We start from the raw sequence: 22,421 nt of genomic DNA on the forward strand, positions 1-22,421 counted from the left end.
GACCCCATTCCCTCTTGCTCAGCGAGTGAGCTCCTGATAGACAAAGTTGTCTAGTAGCACCCAATGTAGAACCGTGCAGGGCAGAGAATTCTGATTCCTTTTTCCTTTCCGGGGACAGGCTCAGAGCGGACAGAGCAAGCAGGCAAGGGTTGTGCAACGACCATCTCCTTATAGTCTCTGAGCCCTCCAGGCTCGGGAAGCCGCTTCAGGCCCTCCAGCCGGGGCCCCGGCCCCTGCACGCCGCGCTGCGCCTCGCCGCCTCCGCTGCGGGTCGGGAGCGCGCGTCTCCGCTGCTCCGCGGTGCCGGGAGCCACTCGTTGGCTAGAGGCGTCCAGAAGCGGCAGCGGCGCTCACACACCTCGGAGGAGCCGTGAGCCACAGTGGTCCAGCCCGCGGGCCCGGGCGCGCCAACCGGTAACTTGGGAGGGATGGGGCACCCAGGGGGCGAGCAAAGCCCGGCGCGGGCCGCGTCCGGCAACGGCGCGGGCAGTCGAGATTGCTTGGGTTTGGGAGTGGTTTTTAGTTTGGAGGTGTTTTGGAGGATGGGGCTGTAAGGGGAAAGAACCAGAATTTGAGGATGCCCAAGGGAAGAATTTGGACAACACCCAAGTTTGAAACCTTCCCTGCAGTCGGCTGATGTGCGGACGTCTGGCTGGTCGACCCGCGTTAGAAAAAGCTGAAAGCGGCGACGCCCGGGACTTCCGTGGCTTCCTCCCTCCTGCTCGGCCCTGGCGTCCGGGTTACACTTTCTCTCGCCCATAGAACTTTTCTCCCTCGGGCCTGCCTGCCACTGCGGCGTCCTGCAGCTGAGAGCCCTTCCCCGCCCCTCTAGAAGAAAATGCTTTTTGCCTCTTGGCGCCTGGGTGCTCGCCCCTGCAACGGGCAGAGCTCTCAGAAAGAGCCTTGGCCAGAAACAGTTCACTCATCTTGTTTGCACTGGGGAGCTTGCCCTCAAGGCATCCTTCTGACCAGAGAGAACTTGCGTTTCATTTCCCCTTCCTTTTCCATCCTTTGTGTGTAATTAATTGAGGAAGGCGAAAAGTAGCCTCATTAGAGACCTGAGTTTGAGGTTTTGTGGCTTCCGCAGCATTTGAGATGACATGAGGAACCCCAGACATGACCCTGGATTTAAACAGGTGACACTAAACACACAATGATATTCTGATAGAGAAGGGAACCTTGAGGAAGAGTGTCAGTGCTACTCCTGGGAAGAGAAGGAAACTCCCATATATACATTCATTCGCCTTAAAATCCCAAAGGCTAGTAGTAATATCTCCGGTTTGTGAATGAACGAATTTAGGTTAAGATATTAAATGTTTCCCAAGTTGACTTTAAGAATTTGCATCATTCCAGAGCAAATTTTACAAGATAGTTCAAGACCGTCTATTATTCCCAGTTAATAATGGGGAATTGGGGGCTGGAATCTAGGGCTGTGAGTCCAGTGTCCTATTGTCCTTTAGGTACACCACGGGGGGCATATCACTAAGAACTGGATTCACTTAAGTGGTCTGTGCCTGCAAAAATAAGATGGAGAAGGCAAGAGAGGCCTCTGCGAGCCAGGGAGCCCACAACAAGGAACTTGTTCCATTCAGGAAGATCTTCCAGTGTATATGGAAGATGAGCTGATATTAATAGATGCTAGAAGGCAGAATTGTTCCCAGTTTCTTTCTTCTTCTTCTCAAAATGCATGTAACAACATGGATAGACCTTGAGGACATTATGTTGAATGAAATAGGCCAGCCACAAAGGGACAAATATTGTATCATCTCACTAATATTAACTAATCATAATGAGCAAACTCATGGAGTTAATATTTAGAATATATATTACCAGGAGATAGAATGACTGTAGAGAATGGGGAGCTGATGCTTACTTTGTGATGAATTTTTAATAAGGTTGATTGTAAATGTTTTGAAATGATAGCACATTTTTGTGAGTGTAATTAACACACTGAATAGTATGTGTGATGATAGTTGAAGGGGATATTTAGGGTTTTGCATGCAATTAGAAGGAAACTAGAGGATGAAACATGGGACTCTATAATATAGTGAATGTTATTGGGTAGAAATATAAGAATGTTCTTCCATGAACTAGATTAATTGTATGCATTATTACAAGATGTTAATAATAGGGTGGTGTATGGGAAAAATACATCTAATGTAAACTATGGACTATATTTTATAGTAGTTATATTTTAATATTCTTTCATCAATTATAACAAAGATGCCACACCAATGCTAAGTGCATTAATAGGGGGGTGTAAGGGGCTTGGGGATTTTTTTTTTGGAGTAATGAAAATGTTCTAAGATTGACTGTTGTTATGAATGCACAGCTCTGTGATTATACTGAGAGCCATTGACTGTACACTTTTGTTGGACTCTATGGTGTGTGAATAAAGCTGCTTTAACAAATAATTGGAAACTAATAGTTTATCCTAAACACAGGACGTGATAAATATAGGAGGCAATATCTAAGGAAGTGTTAAACATAGGAGGTATATTTACCATATAAGGTGTCAAATTAAAGTTTTGACTACAGCAACCACATAGAAGTTAATGGAGATTCCAGAGAAAAGTGCTAGACCACAAAGTGGAAATTCCAAAGTAGGTGTTTGAGAATCTTTCCTTAATCTTAATTAATCTAAATCAAGAATATGAGAGTTGAGAGACGACCCTTGTGACGCTTTCTTTAGAGACAGCTGTTGTCATTTCCTTCATGCCCAGCCCAGTGTGGGTGGGTTTTCAACAGACCACTAGGAGAGCTTTACATGCCCTTCCTGCATTTGGGGCTCACATGGCATAGGCAGTGGAGAGGAGCCCGAGTTAATCAGGCAAAGGAGGACTGAGGATTTCCTGGGAACCAGGAGGGGCCATGTGGGAGAGAGGGCTGGCCTGGGTCTACTCTAAGTTGGGCCCAATGGGGAGAGCACTTCAGCAACTACAGTTTCTGGAAAACCAGACGCTGATGTAAGAATAAAGAGGAACAAGCTGAAGGAAAATGAATCCCACCAAAGCACCTATAATGAGAATGTATGGAGATAATTCACAGAGTGTCAGAAGAAATAGAACCTTTCCTATTCCTTACCTCTCCTATCCTTGCCTACTTTGACCTTGAAGGAGTGAGAAACTGGCCAGCAGTTGCAGGTATTGTGGAGAAAGAGAAAAGAGGTCAACCCTCCCCACAAGAGACCAGCATGAACAGAACTTAACTGGGCTAGGGCAGAAGATTTAATGTTAATACAGAATGGAATTCCTTTTATTTCCAAGGACTAAACATTTTATTTCGGTTTGGGACTTGAAGTGGATGTGTGAGCAGAAAAGTTACGGAATCTGCTTATGTTTCCACTTGAGAACAGGGAAAATGAATCTACTGAATATAATTTTGAGGGAGAGTGGAAGACAAAAGTAAAGTCATTTTGATTAGGTCCCTCAAGTTGTAAATTTCAGAGTATGGGTTATATATGTTCTGGTTGAAATGCTAAAGAGCAACAATCTGTTTCCTTGGTAGTACATTTACTTCTAAGAAAGGAATACTTAGAGGTAGAAGCATTAAGAAAAGGAAAGAAAATTTACTTGCCAATGTGCAGGGAATCATGCTTTGGAAGGCTGATGCATCAAATAAGGGCACAATATAAATACTTGACAGGAAAAAAACACAAAATTACCAAGGTTCTCAAGTACACATTAGTCTGTTCACGGTGGAAAACAATGGCTTATGCGACATGTTCAAGGGCTTATTATTATAGAGACCGATAATCAGACAAGATGACCATGTTGTCTCTAGCTGGTTTCAGAGCCAAACTTTTGTTCTTCTTTGGTTGGTGTACAGTGTAAGCACCTAGTCCTACTGGAAAGAGGGGGAGGTATGTGCCTTTGCTTCTCCTTCTTTGCAGATGTGTTTCTTCAACCCATTATAACATTGCTAAGATGTGAGGTAAAAAAGCAGAAGGTGAGAATCTCTTTTTAAGATGCTAAAATTATAGATGTTAGAATCTGGATTTAATTGTTGTTCATTTCAGTATTAACAAGATCTACGCAATTCTTGTTTGACTTTGGTACCATTAGTAAAATTTCATAGCCCTTCAGGTGAAAGTGATTTATAAGCTTCAAATAATGATTCTTCTGAAAGGTGCATTTGTTTGCTTCATGCATGTTCTTGGCAACCGCAAAACCAGTAGTGCAAAGACAGAGGTGGGGCAGGCTGGGGAGGGGCTGCTTCCCATGAGTTGGCTCTGAAGTTGCCTGGTTGACTAGGAAAGAAAAATTAGGAGATAAGAGGATGTGGTTATAAACATTACTGGCTGTCTACAAACCTCTGGGTAGATTGTGGCAGAAAATATAATGCCACTTTGTGAGAAAAAAAGAAAAAGGAAATAAGGGCATTTTAGTTTGCTAAAGCTGCTGGAATGCAATATACCAGAAATGGATGGGCTATTATAAAGGGGATTTATTTAGTTACAAATTTATGGTTCCTCAGAGGAATGGTGGCTAGCTTTCATTTGGACTTCTCTGTCACACGGGAAGGCACAGGGCGAAGTCTGCTGGGCTTCTCTCCCAGTTTCTGAGTTCAAATGGCCTTTCCTGCCTAGGTACCTTTCTGTGTCTCCAAATGTCTGGGTCTGAGTTGCTAAGTTCTCTTCTGACTTAAGTCTCCAGCTAATTAAATTAAATATTATCATTGCATAAGGCACTTCCCTTTAGCTGACCGCAGATATAATCAGCCATAGGTGAATTTCACACACTGACGATTTAAGTTCACAGCAACTGAACAGCCGGGCACCATCACCTGGCCAAGTTGACACCTGACCATAACCATCACAAGGGAAAATTTTAAAAATTGAAGTTGAAGATCTATAAACTGTATCACCTAAACCTACATCATATTTTTTACCAGTGCTTCTTTAAGATTTCTGCTTAATTACCCCAATGGGAAAGGAGGGTAAACCTACATTTCTGGGAATCTGAAGCAGAGGGCAAGGCTGCCAGAATCGAGTGTAAGTTTATCTTGAACATTCACACTGTAGCATATCTATGCTTATTTTATATAAAAACAGTCTTCTAAGTCTTCTAGTAAAATTGATGCTCTAAGATGAGTCAGGTCTGTTCAGAGGCTTTGGGGACTATTTGGCCATCCTCAGACTTAGGCAAAGGGGGGGCTCTGCTTTTGCCCCCTTGCTTTACAGGCCCCCTCTCTCACTGTCTTCTGGCTGGGACCCTTCCTGCAGGTTAAGGAATCTGTGTGGCATCTGGGGCCTGCCTTGCCCTCACCACCCCAAGCTCTGGTTTGGTTATAAATAGGGATTGTACTAAGATGTAGTGGGAGGGGTTGGTGGAAAAACCAGATGGGACATGCCCCCTGGCTTAAGAAGCCCAGACCTAGGAGGATAAGAGGCTATTAGGGAATTTAGCTTTTTTTTTTTTTTTTACTTCTGCCTCAAGCTCTTAAATAAACTACTGCTTTAGTTTAAATTTCCTTTTCTGTGGAAGTAGAGATTGAAACACCTTGTCCCTCTCTTCTTCGCTTGCTTGTCAAAGGAATGATTCAGGTCGGGGCTGTAAAGAACAGTGTGTGCTGCTTGGAGACGGATATGAACAATAAATACAAAGTAGACTGGTTTGGCAAATCATCCCCAAAGTGATTTAAGAGATGGCTGGTCTCATCTCACTCTCCTGTTTTATTTTGTGCCAAGTTTTATTGTGCCAAGTGTTTAAAGAACTCCACTAATTAAAATTTAAAGGGTTGTTGATTCCCTCGTACTGTAAAATAGTCTGATTTTAAAGCATTAATTCACTTGGCTGTGATATTTTGTAATAGCAGCTATATAAATCAGTATGAAGATTCAGTGAGAGGCACATTCTTATTTTTAGGGAGGCTAATTAATTTTCTACTCATTATTAAAACGAGAAATTCAGGTGATCCGTGTGATGGGTTTTGAGAGAAGGAAGAGATGCTTGTGGGCTGACATAGTTGGACAGGGCTCCACGGAGGGGGCAGTGACTGATCCCAGCCAGAAAGAGAGGGCAGGACTGCAGAGAGGCAGATGGCAGTTCAGATTGGCAGGGGCAGTAGGCGAACCGGGCCTCAGAGGGCCATTTAGGAAGCCCTCCCCTAACTCTCCTGTCTTCTCCTTTCTGTCCCAACCCCAGTGGTCTACGCCAAAATGAGCCCTGCCTTTCTTAATGACACCGTCGCATCTGTTGTCTGTGTATCATTAGGCTTTTGCATTGCCCCTTAACCACATGCATGTGTGTGTCTGTGTGTGTCCATGAGTGTCCGTGTGTATTTGAGAGGGTGAGGGTTGTTGGAGGAGAGAATGGTTCCAAACACAAACATGAATTCACGTGGGGCACAGGCCTTGACTTTCAGGCCCCACGACGTCTTTCACAGTCAAGCTTATAGCAAGTGTTGTAAAAATCCTTGTAGAATTGAATCAACTCATACTAATTTTAGCATGTTCAACCCTAGTGCACTTTCTCCTTGAAGGACATGTTTTGAGAAAAATAAATGTATTTGTTGAAAATGCATGTCCTGGGATAGACTCATGGCATTTTGAAAATATTTTTCTTTTCAAAAAACATGTTTTATACTTGCAATGAAAATGGTGGGTACAAAATAAGTCATTTTTAATGGACTTTTAAGGACAGTGTGATTAATTTATCAAGGGAATATTATTTTCTAAAAATTAATTTCAGCACCTTATCCATATGGTACTATATGTGTGTATGTGTACATACACACTTATAATTTTTACAAATAGATTACACATTTTTGAATTTGTGATGCAAGTGAAAAGCAACTTGGTATTTTATTATCAAGTTGTAGAATCATAGATCTAGAGCTAGAAGGAATCTCACCAATCTCCTTCAGTCCTTTGTCCTTTGCTTTCAGAGGGGGTAAATCTTTAAGCCATAATAAGTAGCTGTAGTATAAAGAGAGTGGACAGAATGCAAAGTAGTACAAATCTGCATGATGTAGACTTCTTGCTGTGAAAATATCAGCATGGGAGCTCTCCTTTCTGGCCAAGGACTGCTTTATTGTGAGATTATACCTTCCCTACTTAAATGATGCTCAAGATGACTTTTCTTCTATGAATAGATCATAATTGGTAATGATACTTTTCTTCTATGACTAGCTCATAATTGGTAATGGCAAATTTTTTTTTAATATTCTAATTTGGTAAAGCAAAAATTTTGGCAACCCTATTTTATAGGTCCATTCTTCAAAAAATATTCTGAAGGGACTGAAGCCAATTTAATAAGATTAAGGTGTATCCTCTTTGCCACTGAGAAGCAACTGACTTAAAATGTAATCTAGGACCTAAAGCTTTGGAATGATAACCTGTTAATGAACTTCTGAAATGAAGGATTTACTGACATGGGACAACAGAAAGTCAAGTTTACTAAAAGGAGAATTTGGAAAGTTAGTGTTTCCAAGACAGGTCAGGGTGAGAGGACTACAGGCTGGCACAAATGTTCTTTTCCTGTCCAGGACCCTCTCTGTTGTGGAGAAGAGTGACTCCCAACAGCCCAGACACAGTATTTCATTTACGTAAAAAGAAATCCCTACACGGGCTTTTGAAAAGAGCAAAGCTGGATCTTCACATGTTTGCCATGGAGAAAGGACCTTCACAGGAGCAATGCCTGGAGGTACCAACACTAGCTTTTATTCTCTGGGTTCTTCCTCTCTTGGTTTGGGGAGCTCTCAGTAATTATCCTTATCCCATGCACTGGCCAAGGGAAAAATTTTTTCCCTAATTTTTATTGTGGTAAAAGACATACAATATAAATCTTCCCATTTTAACCACTTTCAAGCATACAATTCAGTGACGTTAATTACATTCACAATATTGTGATACTGTCACTACCATCCATTACCAAATTCTTTTCATCACTCTAAACAGAAACTCTGCCTATTAAACAATAACTTCTTCCAAGCAGCCTACCCCTGACCCAAGCTAGGGTTCTGCTTTTGATAATTTGTTCTTTTATTAGGCCCTAGTTGTTTAACACAATTCTACTGATAGCTCAGAGATAAAAAGAGCAAAATAAATAGTAAAGTGAATTCAGAAAACCAGGCTATAATAGTGTGATCTGCTGGAGATTCCATTGGTACCTGGAAGCATGCCTAGAATTTTTTGAAATTCAGACCATGGAAAGCAAGGCCCAGGAAAAGGCAGGAGTAAATCCATGACTTTTCTGTGGTGAGGACCTCATCCCCTGCCACAGGAGGTGGCCTCCCTTTGTGACTGCAAGAGGACATCGTGTTGGGATACAAGAAAAGCAGCCTAACATCCTGACACATGTGTAGTAGGGTAGAAGGAGTCCTTTATTATATTACATAATTCTCTTGTCCTAATTCCACATTCACCAGCTAATCTTCTGGTATTAAATTTTGTTTCCCAGACCACATGATATAAAGCCTCTGGTCTGCTTGGTCATTTTATTCCTTACCGTAATTCAATAAATCGACAGTTTGCTTTTAAATCATTCTCTTATGCTTGGTTAGTGGGTCTCAGTTTATAAAGGCTTTCTCATCCCTACAGAACTGTGAAAATCCAGCATCCTGAATATAGAGAGCTGGGGGGTTGAGATACAGCTGCCTTCCTGGCCATGCTGGAACCCGTGTGCCTGCCACCCCCACCTGAACTGACAGCATGATGCCACATATATTCTTGGGAAGTCTTTTCCAGATGGGGATTTGAGTTTCTTTCGGGGTGCTTTATCCCTGCATGGGCATGACATTCTTCTTGATGTCGAACTGTAGTCCATGATATAATGGGGGAACTCCATCCTCAGGTTCAGGGTTGAGAAGCAGAGTGAAAGAAGAGCATTTCATTTGGTAGTTACTCACCACCAGCTCTATTTAACACGCATTTATCGCATGTCTGGTGTGAGCCAGACCTCGTGCAGAGAGCTGGAGATAACAGCTGTCAGGGAAGCAGAGGGGGCCCCTGTCCCGATGGTGCTTACAGAAAACAGGCCAGAGGAAAGAGACGGCCAAGAAAGGATTGTGATCATCTTTCTATGGTGAATGAGAACTGTTTCTTACCACCTCCAAAAACATCTTCAAAGGTCCTCACGGACATTGCACCCCAGAAACTTAGTAGTTGGTGTAATAAGCATTTGCTGGACTGAGCTGGGGAGTCCCAACATTTGTAGGAAAGGCAGAGTTTTCCAACAATTAGCCTCTAGTCATTTCTCTATTCACCTGGAAATACTAACTTTAAAAGTTATTTTCTAGCCTGTTTCCCACTATATAGAAGTCCAGCACACAGCTGGAGGAGGTGGATTCAAGAATCCAGACCCCTTGGCCCCTCTGAATCACCAACTGATTGAGGAAAGATGCCCACTCACTAATTAAGCATGTCTCAGTTTTAGGTGTTGGCTAGATATTTATGTAAAATGTCTCATTTCTGTTTTCAGAAGTTGGTATTCTATTGACATTGATTCTGATTTTAAATAGGAATCTTGGTAAAGCTTTTCATCTCATTTCCTGTTCCTGGTAACAAGTTATTGCTGTGTTCCAGAGAAATGGGGATAAATGGGAAGAATAGATATAGAGAGAAGATATCTCCTGAATTTCTCTGTCAGCAGTCAGTCACCATGTTTTTGAAGTCTGCTGGGTAACTGAGTATTTTCTAGGAAACAATAGGGAATGGCACAAAACAGTGAGTATGAGTGCAAACTTTGAGAATGGAGGAGGAGTCAACTGTGTGTGCAAGTAGAAGGTGGTGGTTCGCACAGAATCTATAAAAAGGAGACTTAAACTGGGGGATAAGAGTGTATTAGCAATTTTTAAGCTGGGAGGAGACAGGAGAGTCTCTGATTTTAGAGTACAGCATGATTTCTTCCTGGAAGGTGCTGCTTTATGAAAATGCCTTTAGGAATATCCAGCTGGCTCTGGTTTCATTGTAGACCTGACTCATAACCTTGTAGTCTCTAATTTGATCTCTGGTAGCCCTACCCTCCTAGACACAGGTAAACTGGGAGTGCTGTTGTTCTGAATTGGGTCCCTGGACACATGTTGGTGCAATGAGGAAATTAAGCTTCTAAATATTTGGTTCTTAGGAGCTGGAAGAGAGAGGGTGATGGGTCAAAAAGGTGATGTCTTTGTGTTGGGCTGGTTGACAGTTGCTCCTGGTTATAGGAGGAAGAAAGAAAGAACAGGTGACTAATGAGACTTTTACCTCCCAGGCCAGAACAGAAGTTCGTAGTCTTGGTTTGCAGGCCTACTTTTAGAGTTTGGGGATTGACATGAAAGGATATAGAATCTTTACAATTGAGAATTTAAATCTTGAATCTGAACAGGCCATTAAGTCTTCCTGTGGACAAATTGATTACTGCTATCTTTGAATCTTTGGCATTGGTTGCAGCTTTTGGGGTGTCTTTCTCACTGCTGGTTGTGTGTGTGTGTGTGTGCCAGGGTTTCTGGGCACCTTTTCATCTCTCCTTAGTGTGCCAGTGGCATGGGTGGTTATTTGGAAAATCCACCTGCTGATGTTTATCCCTTAACGCAGAAATGAAAGTTGCCCAATTCCAAAGAAACAGTCCTTGATGTTCCAAAGAAACAGTCCTTGATGTTTGAATCCTTCATAAACCCACCAAGAATGTTGATGAAGAGCCTCTATTAACTCCAAAGGAGGTTCCCTTATCAGCATACCTTTCCCCGGATTGGGGGAGAAGGAGAGTGCTACAGGAGTGGGATGGGAACCTGGGGTCGGGGAGGAAAGACTGGATGGTCAGAAGAAGGGATGAAGGTTTTGGAACATGGATGGGTGAAGGGATGACGGCTTGGGCAGCTGTGAAAGATGTCCAGAACCTCCTAACAACATGAAGCTCAGAGGCACCATCCTCATTTATGAATCTCCCTCCAGAAGAAAAGAATTGTTTAGATTTGCGATATTTGTCATCCCCTTTCCCCCAGTTCCACCCCACTGCATAATAGGTCCAAACTACCCCTTGTATTCCTGGAAAAGGTGAACTCCCTTTTCAGATGGTCTCTGCTCCAATCATAAATTCTCATTATTGATTTTGTTGGCAACAGTGCTTTCAGCTGCTCAGAAGAACAATTAGTTTCTCTCTGCTGCTCAAGGAAACTTGTTTAGGATATGTTCATTCTCAAAGGAGTTATTTTCAATGACTCAAATATTATGAAGAAATTTAATATTAGGAAAATCTCGCGAGGGAATGCTCAGGAAAAGCCAATGGATAGAGGCAGCTGCCCTGCTGAGCTCTGCATTTCCTGTGTTTGCTGTGCTTATGAGTGAGCAGCTGCCAGCTTTTCAGCAACCCAGTGACTAAGCTAGATGACTCTCTCACTCAATGTCACAACCTAGACCTTTCTCACTGGAGGGAGAATATCCGACTCTGGGGGCTGCTTTCCAGGCATACAGGCAGTTTCAAAACGGTGAGATAGTTCTAGTTTGTGTTTCCGCAAAGCTCAGAAAAGCAGCCCTGGGCTTAGAAAATGAGTATATATAAAATAACTGCCTTACCGCAGCCTTCTGTGTATGGCTTGTCCTTGTGCATTTGATGGCCCAAACTGAGTAACTGGAGAGCTGGAGGAAAGTATATTGCCTTGTGGACTTTCTCAGCAGTATGAGTGTTTACTTTTTAAAGGGGCCAGAGGTTCAGAATTCTGTCTTTGGGATTTAAGAGCTGAGAGGAAATGGTCAGTGTAGCCTTTTATCTGAAGGCTACCCAAATGGTGGCTGCTTGGAGGGAGGTTGTCTGTCATTTCATTCTGCATCCCTGCAGAATGGGTGATAGGCAGGCTTTCTTATTTGCTCTTTTGTCTCCAGATGCTTGTCAGGGCTTCCTTCTCCCTTTTGTGTTCTGCACCCAAGGCATACCTTTGCACTGTCAGGACCTTTACATGTATGACTTCATTTACTCTTTTGTCTTTGCTGTCTCTAAATGGTTCCATTTAAATGTAAGGGAATAGTGGACGGGAGAGAAAGAGAAGGAATGGATTTTATCATAGGCAAGCAGTTGATATTTGCTGATATCTGATTCTTTTACAGACACATTTATTCTCTAGTTCTTGACCGGCCCTGTGAGGATGGTGGTGAGGCTTTTTTATGACCTGAGAGTGTTGCAGGAAGCCCTGCTGGTCTCACAGGGACCGCCACCGTGTACAGAGCTGAGCAGCAGGGCCATGGGGAGAGCTGCCCTCCCCCACATTGGGACGTGCTGCTTGGAGAAGAGAAAACACTCTCCTACCTTTATGTGCCTCTTTGTTTTATGTGCTTTTCACTTTTTTTTTTGTAATCTGTTTTGACAGTAGATGAAGTCTAGTGTCCCCCTTGGCTTTGCTTATTGCAGTGACTGTAAAGTTGATTTCCAATAAGAATGATATGATCAAGCCAGACTTCAACTTATCACCCTTATTTTTGACTGGAGAAACAGCACAAATCCCAAGAAGAAATGCTGATCAATATAAACTTCAAACCATCTAAATGAATTATTTTTGAGGTATTTGTATTATAATTTTACCTATTTACCAAAAGCACAGAGCTTAATTAACCACATGGTAGATTTGATAGGAGTTATCTGATGGGAAAGATTGTGGCATCTGAGGAATAAATCGAGGCTTTTCTGTCCCAGAGCAGCATGTTTTAGCTATCTGGCTACCATTTGTTTATTGGTCCCAAACCTGGGTACTGGCTAATCATTTTTCATGCAACATTTCACTTAACACTTACAGCAATTCCATGAAGCAGGTACTGTTATCATCTCATCTCTCCTTTCCTGATGGGAAAACTGAAGTGCAGGTAATTTTTTTTTCGTGGCTCTGGAGCAGGAGTTAGCAACCTTTTTCTGTAAAAGGCTTGATAGTAAATATTTTAGCTTCATGGGCAGTATGTTCTCTGTGGCAACAAGTCAACGCTGCTGTTGCAATGTGAAAGCAACCACAGATAACACAGAAATAAATAAGGGTGGCTATGTTCCAATAAAACTTTACATATGGACACTGGTAGTTGAATTTTATAGTATTTTACCATGTCATGAAATATAATTCTTTTTTTTTTTCTTCAATCATTTAAAAATGTAAAACACATTTTTGCTTGCAGGCGATATAGAAACAAAGAGGGAGGCTGGATGTGGCCCATAGGCTGTAGTTTGCCAACCCCTGATTTAGATGATGAGGGTACAAAGATAAGAGGATGGGGCAGGATGGGGGTCTGGGGAGAGCATTCCTACTAGTGGGAACGGCAGGACAGAGAGCACAGAGGATTTGAGGAACTGCAATAAATGCAAATACAACTTGATAGGGTATGAGGTGGAATGGCTCAAGATATGGGCAGACAAGCAGGATCCAAATCATGACCTTATAAGCCATCTTAAGGGCCTTTAGAGTAGTGGGAAGTGATTAAAGATATCAAACAAAGGAATGGCAAGTGCAATTTGTCTTTCCTAAAAGCTCTCTGGCTGACACATGGAGATTGGATCATCACAGTTAGTGAAGTGTAGAAGCAGAAAAACCAGTTTGGAGGCATGAGGAAGGGGCCAGGTGAGCGAAGGCAGGCGTCTGCTAGTGAAGGAAACCACCGCCATTCCCTGACAATGTGTTCAAGTAGCACGACCATCAGCTTTGCAGATGAGGAAAACACAGCTGGGAGAGACTGTTTTGCTTGGCAACACAGCCTACGGGGGTGCAGTAAAGACTCAGGTCTTCCGACCTCAATTTCAGTGCTTTTTCCTACGTTATGCGATTTTTCACATTTTCAAGCGGAACTGTGTTTATCCTAATCTACACCCTTGGTCTCTGAAGGCTACTCATCTCTTGGACAATTCTTTTCTTGTGAAGGAAAAATTCATACACGAGGATCGTGCCTCTGAGGTTTGAGTTGTTAATTTTTATTTCCTGAGGCAATTTATTTCATTTTTAAGGGAAATACCTCATGTTCAAACAGTAGAAAGGCCAAAGATGATAGTGTGGTCACGGTTTTTGTGCTAGGAATAGGAAGGTAACAATACTTAAAGTGAAGGTCGGCTTTTCTTATAATTTGGATAGCTTTATTTCCCAAATGAGAGTTGGCATTTTCTGCCTTTGGAGGAGTGATCCATCAGGCTGACTACTCAGGGTCGCTTTCTCGTCCACGATGCTGATCCACATCTCTGGATCAGAGAGCTCCATCCTTTGAACAACATGATGCTGGGAAGTTGGTGTGGTGTCTGAGGCTGGGGTTGGGGGAAGAAGGGATGAGAGAAGGTGAAATGCATGCCTTAGAGCGCCAGGGTGGTGGTGGGTGATTCTGACCTGTGGTGGGGTGGGTGAAGGGAATTCTAGGAAGCTCTTAAGGGTGGGACTGCTCATCTCACCCTTAAGAATGCTCAGTGAATCTTGTTTTTTTGAAGAATAACAAAATTATGACCAATAGCACTATACTATTGTCTAATATCATGCAGATCAGTATCAGGACATATGGACAGTGAAAACCATTAAAACTCTAGGACTTTTATATAATCCTTAAATATTTATAAGAATAACAATTAACCCATGCAAATTTGACAAGCAGAAGGTTAGAAAATCCCTTTTAATTTGACAACACATCCCATGCAACTCAAATCAAATGAAACTAATTATTTCTAGCGTCTCTCTTTTTATAAGGTCAAAAAACAAACCCTTTGTGTCTTTCCAGGGACCCTCTGAAATCCCAAAGACAGTTTGAAATAAAAAGTATTGGGTGGTGCAACAGTGTCTTGGTGGCATAATTCTCGGCTGTCATGTTGGAAACCCGGGTTTGATTCCCAGTGCCTGCTCATGCAAATAGATAAATAAATAAAGATTTAATATTGTTAAAGTTTTAATAAAACTTAATTCAATTTTATTAAGTTATAAAAATTATAATGTAATAAAGCTATAGTTTGTTAGCTGCCAGAATGCAACACACCAGAGATGGATTGGCTTTCAATAAAAGGGGATTTATTTAGTTAACACATAGTTCTTCAGGGGAAAGGCAGCTAACTTTGTTTGGGCTGGCATTTCATTTGAGTTTTCCCTTAAAACTAGTCATTCGTTGATTTGTCTCCCTTTCTCCCATTAAAAATGGGGGTGTGGGATCAGGTATCTTTGCTTACATTAGATGTGAGCTTTAGACACTGGCTCCATTGAATTGTCACCTTTGGCATCTGTGCTTCTCCAAAAGAAGTCATCATTTTCTTGTCTAAAATACAGTTCATAAAGAAAATACTTGGAAAATTCTGAGAACATGAGCAACTCATGTTGTACAAGGTGTGCACTTCTGTTGATGGTCTTCTCCCATTATGTACCTTGTCTTGTCTAGTCCTCTTTCTACTCTATTCCATTAGACCTGTGTGGCATGTCTTTACTGTTATATAGTAGGTGCTCAATAGATATGCAATGAGCCAGTTTATTTCTGATACTGAGTTTATTTGTTCTTTGTAGACTCTTTCCATACTTGTGCAGGTATAGACTGTGAATGCAGAAATTTTAATACACTTTTTCCCTCATTTCTTCCCTTCTTTTATTAATTATTGAATATAAGTTATATGCCAGGCAATGGGTTAAGTTCTGGGGACAAAAAAAAAAAGGGTTGGTGTCTGACATCAAGCACACTTTAGTGTAGTGGAGAGAAAAAAGAAATAATGGCTACTTGGTATCAGGTAAGGCCGAGCTGTGTGCAGCTGGTGAAGTCCTCTCCCTGACGCAGCAGATATACCCTCCCTGGGGTCTTTACCTGCCTAACTCCTGAATGTAGTCAAGAGCAATTAAAATAACTGTGTACTTATGGGTGAATTAACAGGTGTTCACTTGCCTTTCTCTATTTGTGCAGGGTGGAGATGTCTGCACAGAGGTTATCTTCTAATAGAACCTCCCAGCAATCTGCATCTAATTCTGACTACACCTGGGAATATGAGTATTATGAGATTGGACCAGTTTCCTTTGAAGGACTGAAGGCCCATAAATGTAAGTCTTATACAATTTCCCATTGTAAGCATAATATCTATTTTTCTTGTGAAATCCCCAGTGATGAACTCTCCTGAATATTCTATGTTCTTACAGAACTCTGTCTTCTACCTCCAAAATCCCATAGAACACTCCCTCCACATAACAGGCTCATTGCTTAGAGATGGTATCTCTGGGGGCCCTTGGTGATTCTGAATGACAAAGAGAACTTCTTGAAAGATTTCCTTAGTGAGGGAACATGAATCCGTATAAATCTCAGATTGAGCTATTTCTTTTTAAGGTAGTAAGCATTCCAGTCCCCCAAAACTGTGTAAACATTTTGTATTATCGAAAAAGTATACAAAAATAGAATCTGGAACTAGTCATTGAAGAACATTTTTATGTTTTTGTAACACCTAATCCATGGCATCTTGTCAACACCATTGTTTCTCTTTAGCAGTAGAGAACAGCCCATCTCTGTGTTTTCATAGTGACAGATGAGAATAGGCTGTCATCATTCCTAACTCTACTTTTGTAGGCAGGAATCATGTTACTGTTACTGGAGTAATTCATGATCTGGCACTGAGCAAGGAAATATAATTCCATGAGAGATTACCAACTGCAGTCATAACTGAATGCTGACTGACCATCATGAAGCATTTCATTAAGTAGCATTGACAAGATAGACAAGAGCTGCTGCCCACTCCTGGGCCCTTTCATGGCAACCCCATAAATATTCCTGAGATGTTTAGTTGTATCAGAATGAGTATCTATAGCCACATGAAAACTTTAGGTTCTTAACTGTTCCAGATAAAGAACAATAAAAAACCAAAATACCCCTGACATACAGGAAAGTGAACATACTAAGTCAACTACTATATATACTGGTACAGTCTTGCATTTTGAAATGCTGTGATTTTTAGCTTCAAATGTGTCTCCTTGTTTTGCTGGGCAAAATATCAAGCCAGTTAGGTGCAAGTTCGAAAGAACAGAAGCCAGACATTGCAAGAAGTACTTAACTGGAGATAGGAACGAACATTATAGTTATCTTCATTTGCTTTGCTTGTAAAGAATCATAGTTGGTGATTATAAACTATATCTTTATGTTAGATTAATTTTCTGTGGGTGTAGACATTAAGATTACTATCTCCAAAGGGTCTTTTATTGGAAAACAACCTTCATTGGTCATTATAAATTCTCTTTTTGCCATTGATTTTGAATCCCATATTAAACCTTATGATGTAGCAGAAGTGGACACATATCTAACATGCATTTGACACCAGCAGAGTGAAGGTCCATCCATTCATTCACACATATTTGTCGATCATCTGTTATATGCAGCACTATTTTAAGTACTGGATAAACAACACTGAACAGAAAGGACAAAAAAATATATCTTCTTATAGAGCTTGCATTCTTGTGGGAGAGACATACAATAAACAAGTTAAATAAATGGTACAGGATGGAGATATAAAAGGAAAAAATATAGTAGAGAAAAGGGATATAGAGTGTGGGGTGACTGTATATAAAGTAGTCATGGAAGAGAGTTTTGGCAAGGTCCTGAAGGAAGTGAGAGAGTAAGTCTTCTAAGGAAGAACATTCCAGAAGGGGTTCCATGGCAAGAATGAGCTGAACTATGTAAGGAGCAATGAAAAGGTCGCATGGTGCCAGGGGTGAATGAGAGGCAGAGCAGTTAGAGACAGTCAGAGAGGTAGCGGGGACCAGGTCATGGGGGGCTTTAGAGGGCATGTGAAGGACTTTGCCTTCTTACTCTGAGAAGTCATTTGAAGGTTTGGAGCAGAGGAGTGCCATCTGGTTTAGTTTTCAATAGGACCCCCTGCACCTGGGCTGAGGATAGATCAAAGGGGATGAGTGTGGAAGCAGAGACTAGTCAGGAGGCTATTCAGTAGTCCAGACAGGTGATAATGGTGACTTGGACCAGGGTGGGGGCACTGAAGTGGTAAGAAGTATGTAAATTTTGGATATTTTTTGAAGGTTGATCTGACAGGATTTGTTGATGGATTGGCTATTGGGTGTAAGAGAAATGATTTGAAGATATGTGATATAAGAAAGTGGCAGGATGGAATTGCCATTATCAGAGTTGGGGGAGACTATGAGAGAAGCATGTTTCAGAGAGGAACACTAGGAACTCACATTTGGATCCATTAAATAGAGATACCTACCAAACTTACAAGAGGACAGCGTGGGAGAGGTGCAGGGTGAAGGTGTACATTTGAGAGTCATCAGCATATAAATTGTATTCAGAGCCAAGAGGCTAGATGAGTGAATTTAGATAGAAATCCAAACGGGGCCCAAAAGCTGAGTCCTGGGACATGCCAGCATTTAGAAGTTGAGGAGTTGAGAATGAAGCAAGAGAGGAGGCTGAGAAGGAACGTACAAAAAGGTACAGAGATAACCATGCAGTTGTGGTGTCTTAAAAGCCAAGTAAAGATAGGGGTTTCAAGGATGAAAATAATTGTCTTTGTCAAATGGTGCTGTAGGTCAAATACATTGAGAACTGAGACTTGACCATTGGATTTACAATGTAGAAGTTACTGGTAATATTTTTAAAAGTAGTTTTACAAAAGACAAATATTGGGTGGTACAATGGTGTCTCAGTGGCAGAATTCTGGAGACCCGGGTTTGATTCCTAGAACCTGCTCATGTAAAAAAAAAAAGACAAATATTATCATACCTCACTCATATGGACTAACTATAATATACTAACTCAGAGAATTGAAATCGAGAGCATGGATTATCAGGTTGGGGCCTATTGTAAAGGGTCCTAGATTGTAAGCTCTTACAGCAGTCACTTCTATTCCAGAGTTGTAACTGTTATTCCTAAATTCTGAGATACTGAGCTATTTGTGTATAACTTGCTTGTTCCCTAAAACTTTGGGTATTTGTGTAACACCTGAGACTCAAGGTTAGAGCTCAGAAGCTACGAAAGTCAGCATTACTCCATAAAGCAACTTTTAAAAAAGCTGAAAAAGTGATCAACTTCAGTTAGAGATATGAATGAAGCTGATCTGGACAGGACTAAGGTAAATCAGAATACAGGGAAAGGACAATATGGTCTATATTTTATTTTATTTTTTTACAATTTAAAACGTCAATGTCTGTGTGAGACCAAAGGAAGAGATGTTTATTTGGCACAAAAATTATATTTTGGATAGTGCATTATCTAATTAAAATTGTATGGTCGTTCATTTGAACACCATAATTACATGGAACCTTGAATAGAGTGTGAGATCTTGTTAGTTTGTACAGGTTAGTGTGATGTTCCAATATATCCAGTAATTTGGGCAGAGCATAAAAAAGTATTTGCAAAGTCCCTTTGGGGGACAGGGGAGAAAGGAGGAAATCCTAAAATTCCCCATCTGAGGAATTCCTGATACTCTCACAAGCAGTGGGGACAACCAATTCCCCACAACCAATGGGGGGTGGGGATAAGGGGTAATAAAATTGGGTAGATTGCAATACTAGTAGTCAATGAGAGGGAGGCATAATGGGTATAGATGTATGTTTTTTTCTTTTTTCTTATTTCTTTTTCTGGAGTGATAAAAATGTTCTAAAAATGATCATAGTGATGAATACACAACTATGTGATGGCATTGTGAGCCATTGATTGCATGCTTTGGATGGACTGTATGTATATATTGATATCTCAGTAAACATATTTTTTAAGAAGCAGTTTTAGCAGAGTGATGGAGGTAAAAGTTTGCTGAAGTTGACTGAAGAAAAAAATAGGAAGAGAGAAATTGCAGATAGTACATATGGACAAAATTTTTCAAGAATTTTGCTCTAAAGGGAAGGAGTGATAGATCAGTTATGAAGGGCTCAGCCATGTGAGAGAAGCAAAGCCAATGAGTGGACACATTTACGTTTTAGCAGGACCTAGCTGCTGTGTTGAGAAGAGAATGAAGGAACATCATCTTATTCTGATTATAAGTTAATCAGAACCACTTATTATATGGCAAAATAATAAGTGGTGGCAAAATTCCATGATTTTTTTCATATGCCAGCTTGCCTATAATGCCAGATACATGCATGGATGATTAGCAAGAAGCTGAATGATCAGGTAGGGAAGCAGAGCTAGAGCATGAAAAGGGCTTGGAATAGGCTATGTCATTGTAAGCACAGTAGAGACAAGTATTGGAACATATTTGGTTCTTTCTCAGGAATTCATACCACAAAACCAACCTTAATGTATTAGAACAATGTTGGCTCTTGTGTCCTGAACCCTCTCTTTCAAATTAAGGATTAACCACTGTTTTTCATACAACCACGAAATGGATAAAGGTCACAATTTCGAGAGGTGGAGAGAAGGGGGAATGGGATGGGGGTGGTTGTTATAGATTTACCTTGCAATGGAAAAGCTGGAGAAAGAGATCATGGAGAAAAAGATCATATCAGTGAAAACTGTGCAGCTGTCAGCTTTCAGCTCTCTCATTCCATTCCATTCACTATAGGTCAGGCTAAGGGAAAAGGATTTCATTAATGACACATTTTATTTGGAATTCCTCAGCAATTTATTCTACTGCCTTACTGTATTCATCTCTAAGTAGCTCAGTTTCTAGACAGATGGACTGCTTGGCTGCTTGGCTCTGTTAGGAACACCTTTGGAAAGCTTCCCTTGGCTTCCTTAACTATCTGGCTTCATTGGAGCCTCGCTCTGTGTAAACCTCTATCTGACTTCTTTCTGGGTAAGGGTGCTTTTGGGAAACCAGGGTCTCTGTTCTCCCTCTTTTAAAGCAGTTCCTGTGCCCATGGAACATGGCATATAAATAAAGCTTCAGGAGAGTTTGGATATTCTTAGCCCCCTATAAGGGGGTCAAGATCAAGATAGTGCTTCGGGATCAAGATAAGGTGGCAGAGGACATAGTAAAGGTGGAAATGAATGGAAATTATTTGAGGTAGCAGAATTTCTTTCAAGGGGAAATGTCAAAAGTAGAGCTACTTAAAATATACCATGCGGGGAAGCTTAGGTGTCACATTCTCAAGGAAACACTTGGAAATGTGGTTGGATGATGGCGATTCTCATGACTTCTCTGAAGGGTGTGACCCACATTACTGTTGCCTCTTGATTGGCTTCCTGGGGAACTAGAAGAGTGGAGGGAGGTGACCAGGAGGGTTAAAGGCCCCCTCTTCTGCCTTTCCTACACCTTGGCTAGGGGAACGGAGGACTGATGGAAATCGTTCTACCATTCACAGGGCGAAATCTCTCCTCAAGAGAACACCTTCCTAGTAGACAGATTTTAAAAATGTAAACCAACCTAACCAAACTCTAAACTGAGGACTTAAATATAGTGCTGGCCTGTAATTTTAAGAATTTACTTTCACTGGGCAAGCAGCTGATAAAAGTACAGTGTGCTGAACTGCCATTTATCTGTATAATGTTTCTTCACAGACTATGACCTAGTAATTAAGATTTTATTCTTAGTTGCACTTGGGTATATGCATTTTTTGGTACTTGTACTTATGTCTTTTTGTATGCCTCATTTCCATTATGTTACAAGGCCAAGTCTACAATTTCTATTTCTTTGGTATTCTTAACCCTGGGAAAAGATGCATTGGTTTTGTAACCAGGGTGCTGAATAAAAGTTGTTGAACAAAGCTGTTAACCTCTAGGCAATAGGACATGTAGAATGAAAGTATGCATTATGCAGGGTAAATTATTCATCTGCTTTCTTCACTTTAGAAAAAAATGCTATATATATATATATATATATATATACACACACACACACACACACACACATATATGCTTAGAAAAATGCCTTGCATTTATACATTTTATGTATATACTCCAATCACTTTACTCCTATATAGATAAAATAGATCAGAAAATGTAAACACAATTGCCCCCCAGATTTGAGACTCTACCATGTATGTCAGATTATGTAGACAATCCAGTCTAATCCCTGTCTCAGAGAACACTCATTATTATTTCCCAAAACAGGATCACAGAAGCACAGACAAAGTGCTCTGAGGTTCACAGGAGGAGGAGAGCATATCAATTGGAGAATTATGGAGGCTTTGTGAAGGAGATGGTATAAGGGATGCGTCTTCAAGGATAGTTAGGCTTCATCAGAATCAGGTTGGGAGAAGTTGTTCCAGCCAGAGAGAGGCAAGAGCCCCTATAAAAGCATGGGTGTTAGGAGCTCTGGCTAAGAGCTAAGGTTATAAGGGGTAAAATGTCCCCTAGTCTAATTGGAAATGTATGGACTGTTGGTAGGAACAAATAGGGAGATGATGATGGTGATGATTCTAACAATAGCCAGTATCTCTGGAGCACCTTCTTCCCAGATGACAGACCACTGCGTGAAGTACTTTACATAAGGAATTACTTGTAGTCTGGAAAAGTAGGTCTTGATCTAATTTGTTGAGCAATTTTTCATAAGAAAAGCAATATTATCAGGGCTGTGCTAAAGCAGATCCATACATGGAAAAGTAGAAGGCAAGGAGAGCATTCAAGAGGCCATTTCACATTCTCCATAAGAATATGG

General features: G+C 41.1%; 1 protein-coding gene across 1 annotated transcript in view; it reads left to right on the forward strand.

The window, feature by feature from the left end:
* The first annotated feature begins 311 nt into the window (after positions 1 to 311).
* Positions 312 to 22,421, forward strand: part of MRAP2 (melanocortin 2 receptor accessory protein 2) — a 47,698-nt gene continuing 25,588 nt past the window's right edge. The window contains exons 1-2 of the mRNA XM_077162354.1: positions 312 to 414; positions 15,800 to 15,933. Coding sequence (XP_077018469.1) covers positions 15,807 to 15,933 — 127 coding nt within the window. The 5' untranslated portion in view covers positions 312 to 414; positions 15,800 to 15,806. The remainder of the gene's footprint in view (positions 415 to 15,799; positions 15,934 to 22,421) is intronic.

The sequence above is a fragment of the Tamandua tetradactyla genome, chromosome 5, assembly GCF_023851605.1.
Source record: "Tamandua tetradactyla isolate mTamTet1 chromosome 5, mTamTet1.pri, whole genome shotgun sequence".
Lineage (NCBI taxonomy): Eukaryota > Metazoa > Chordata > Mammalia > Pilosa > Myrmecophagidae > Tamandua > Tamandua tetradactyla.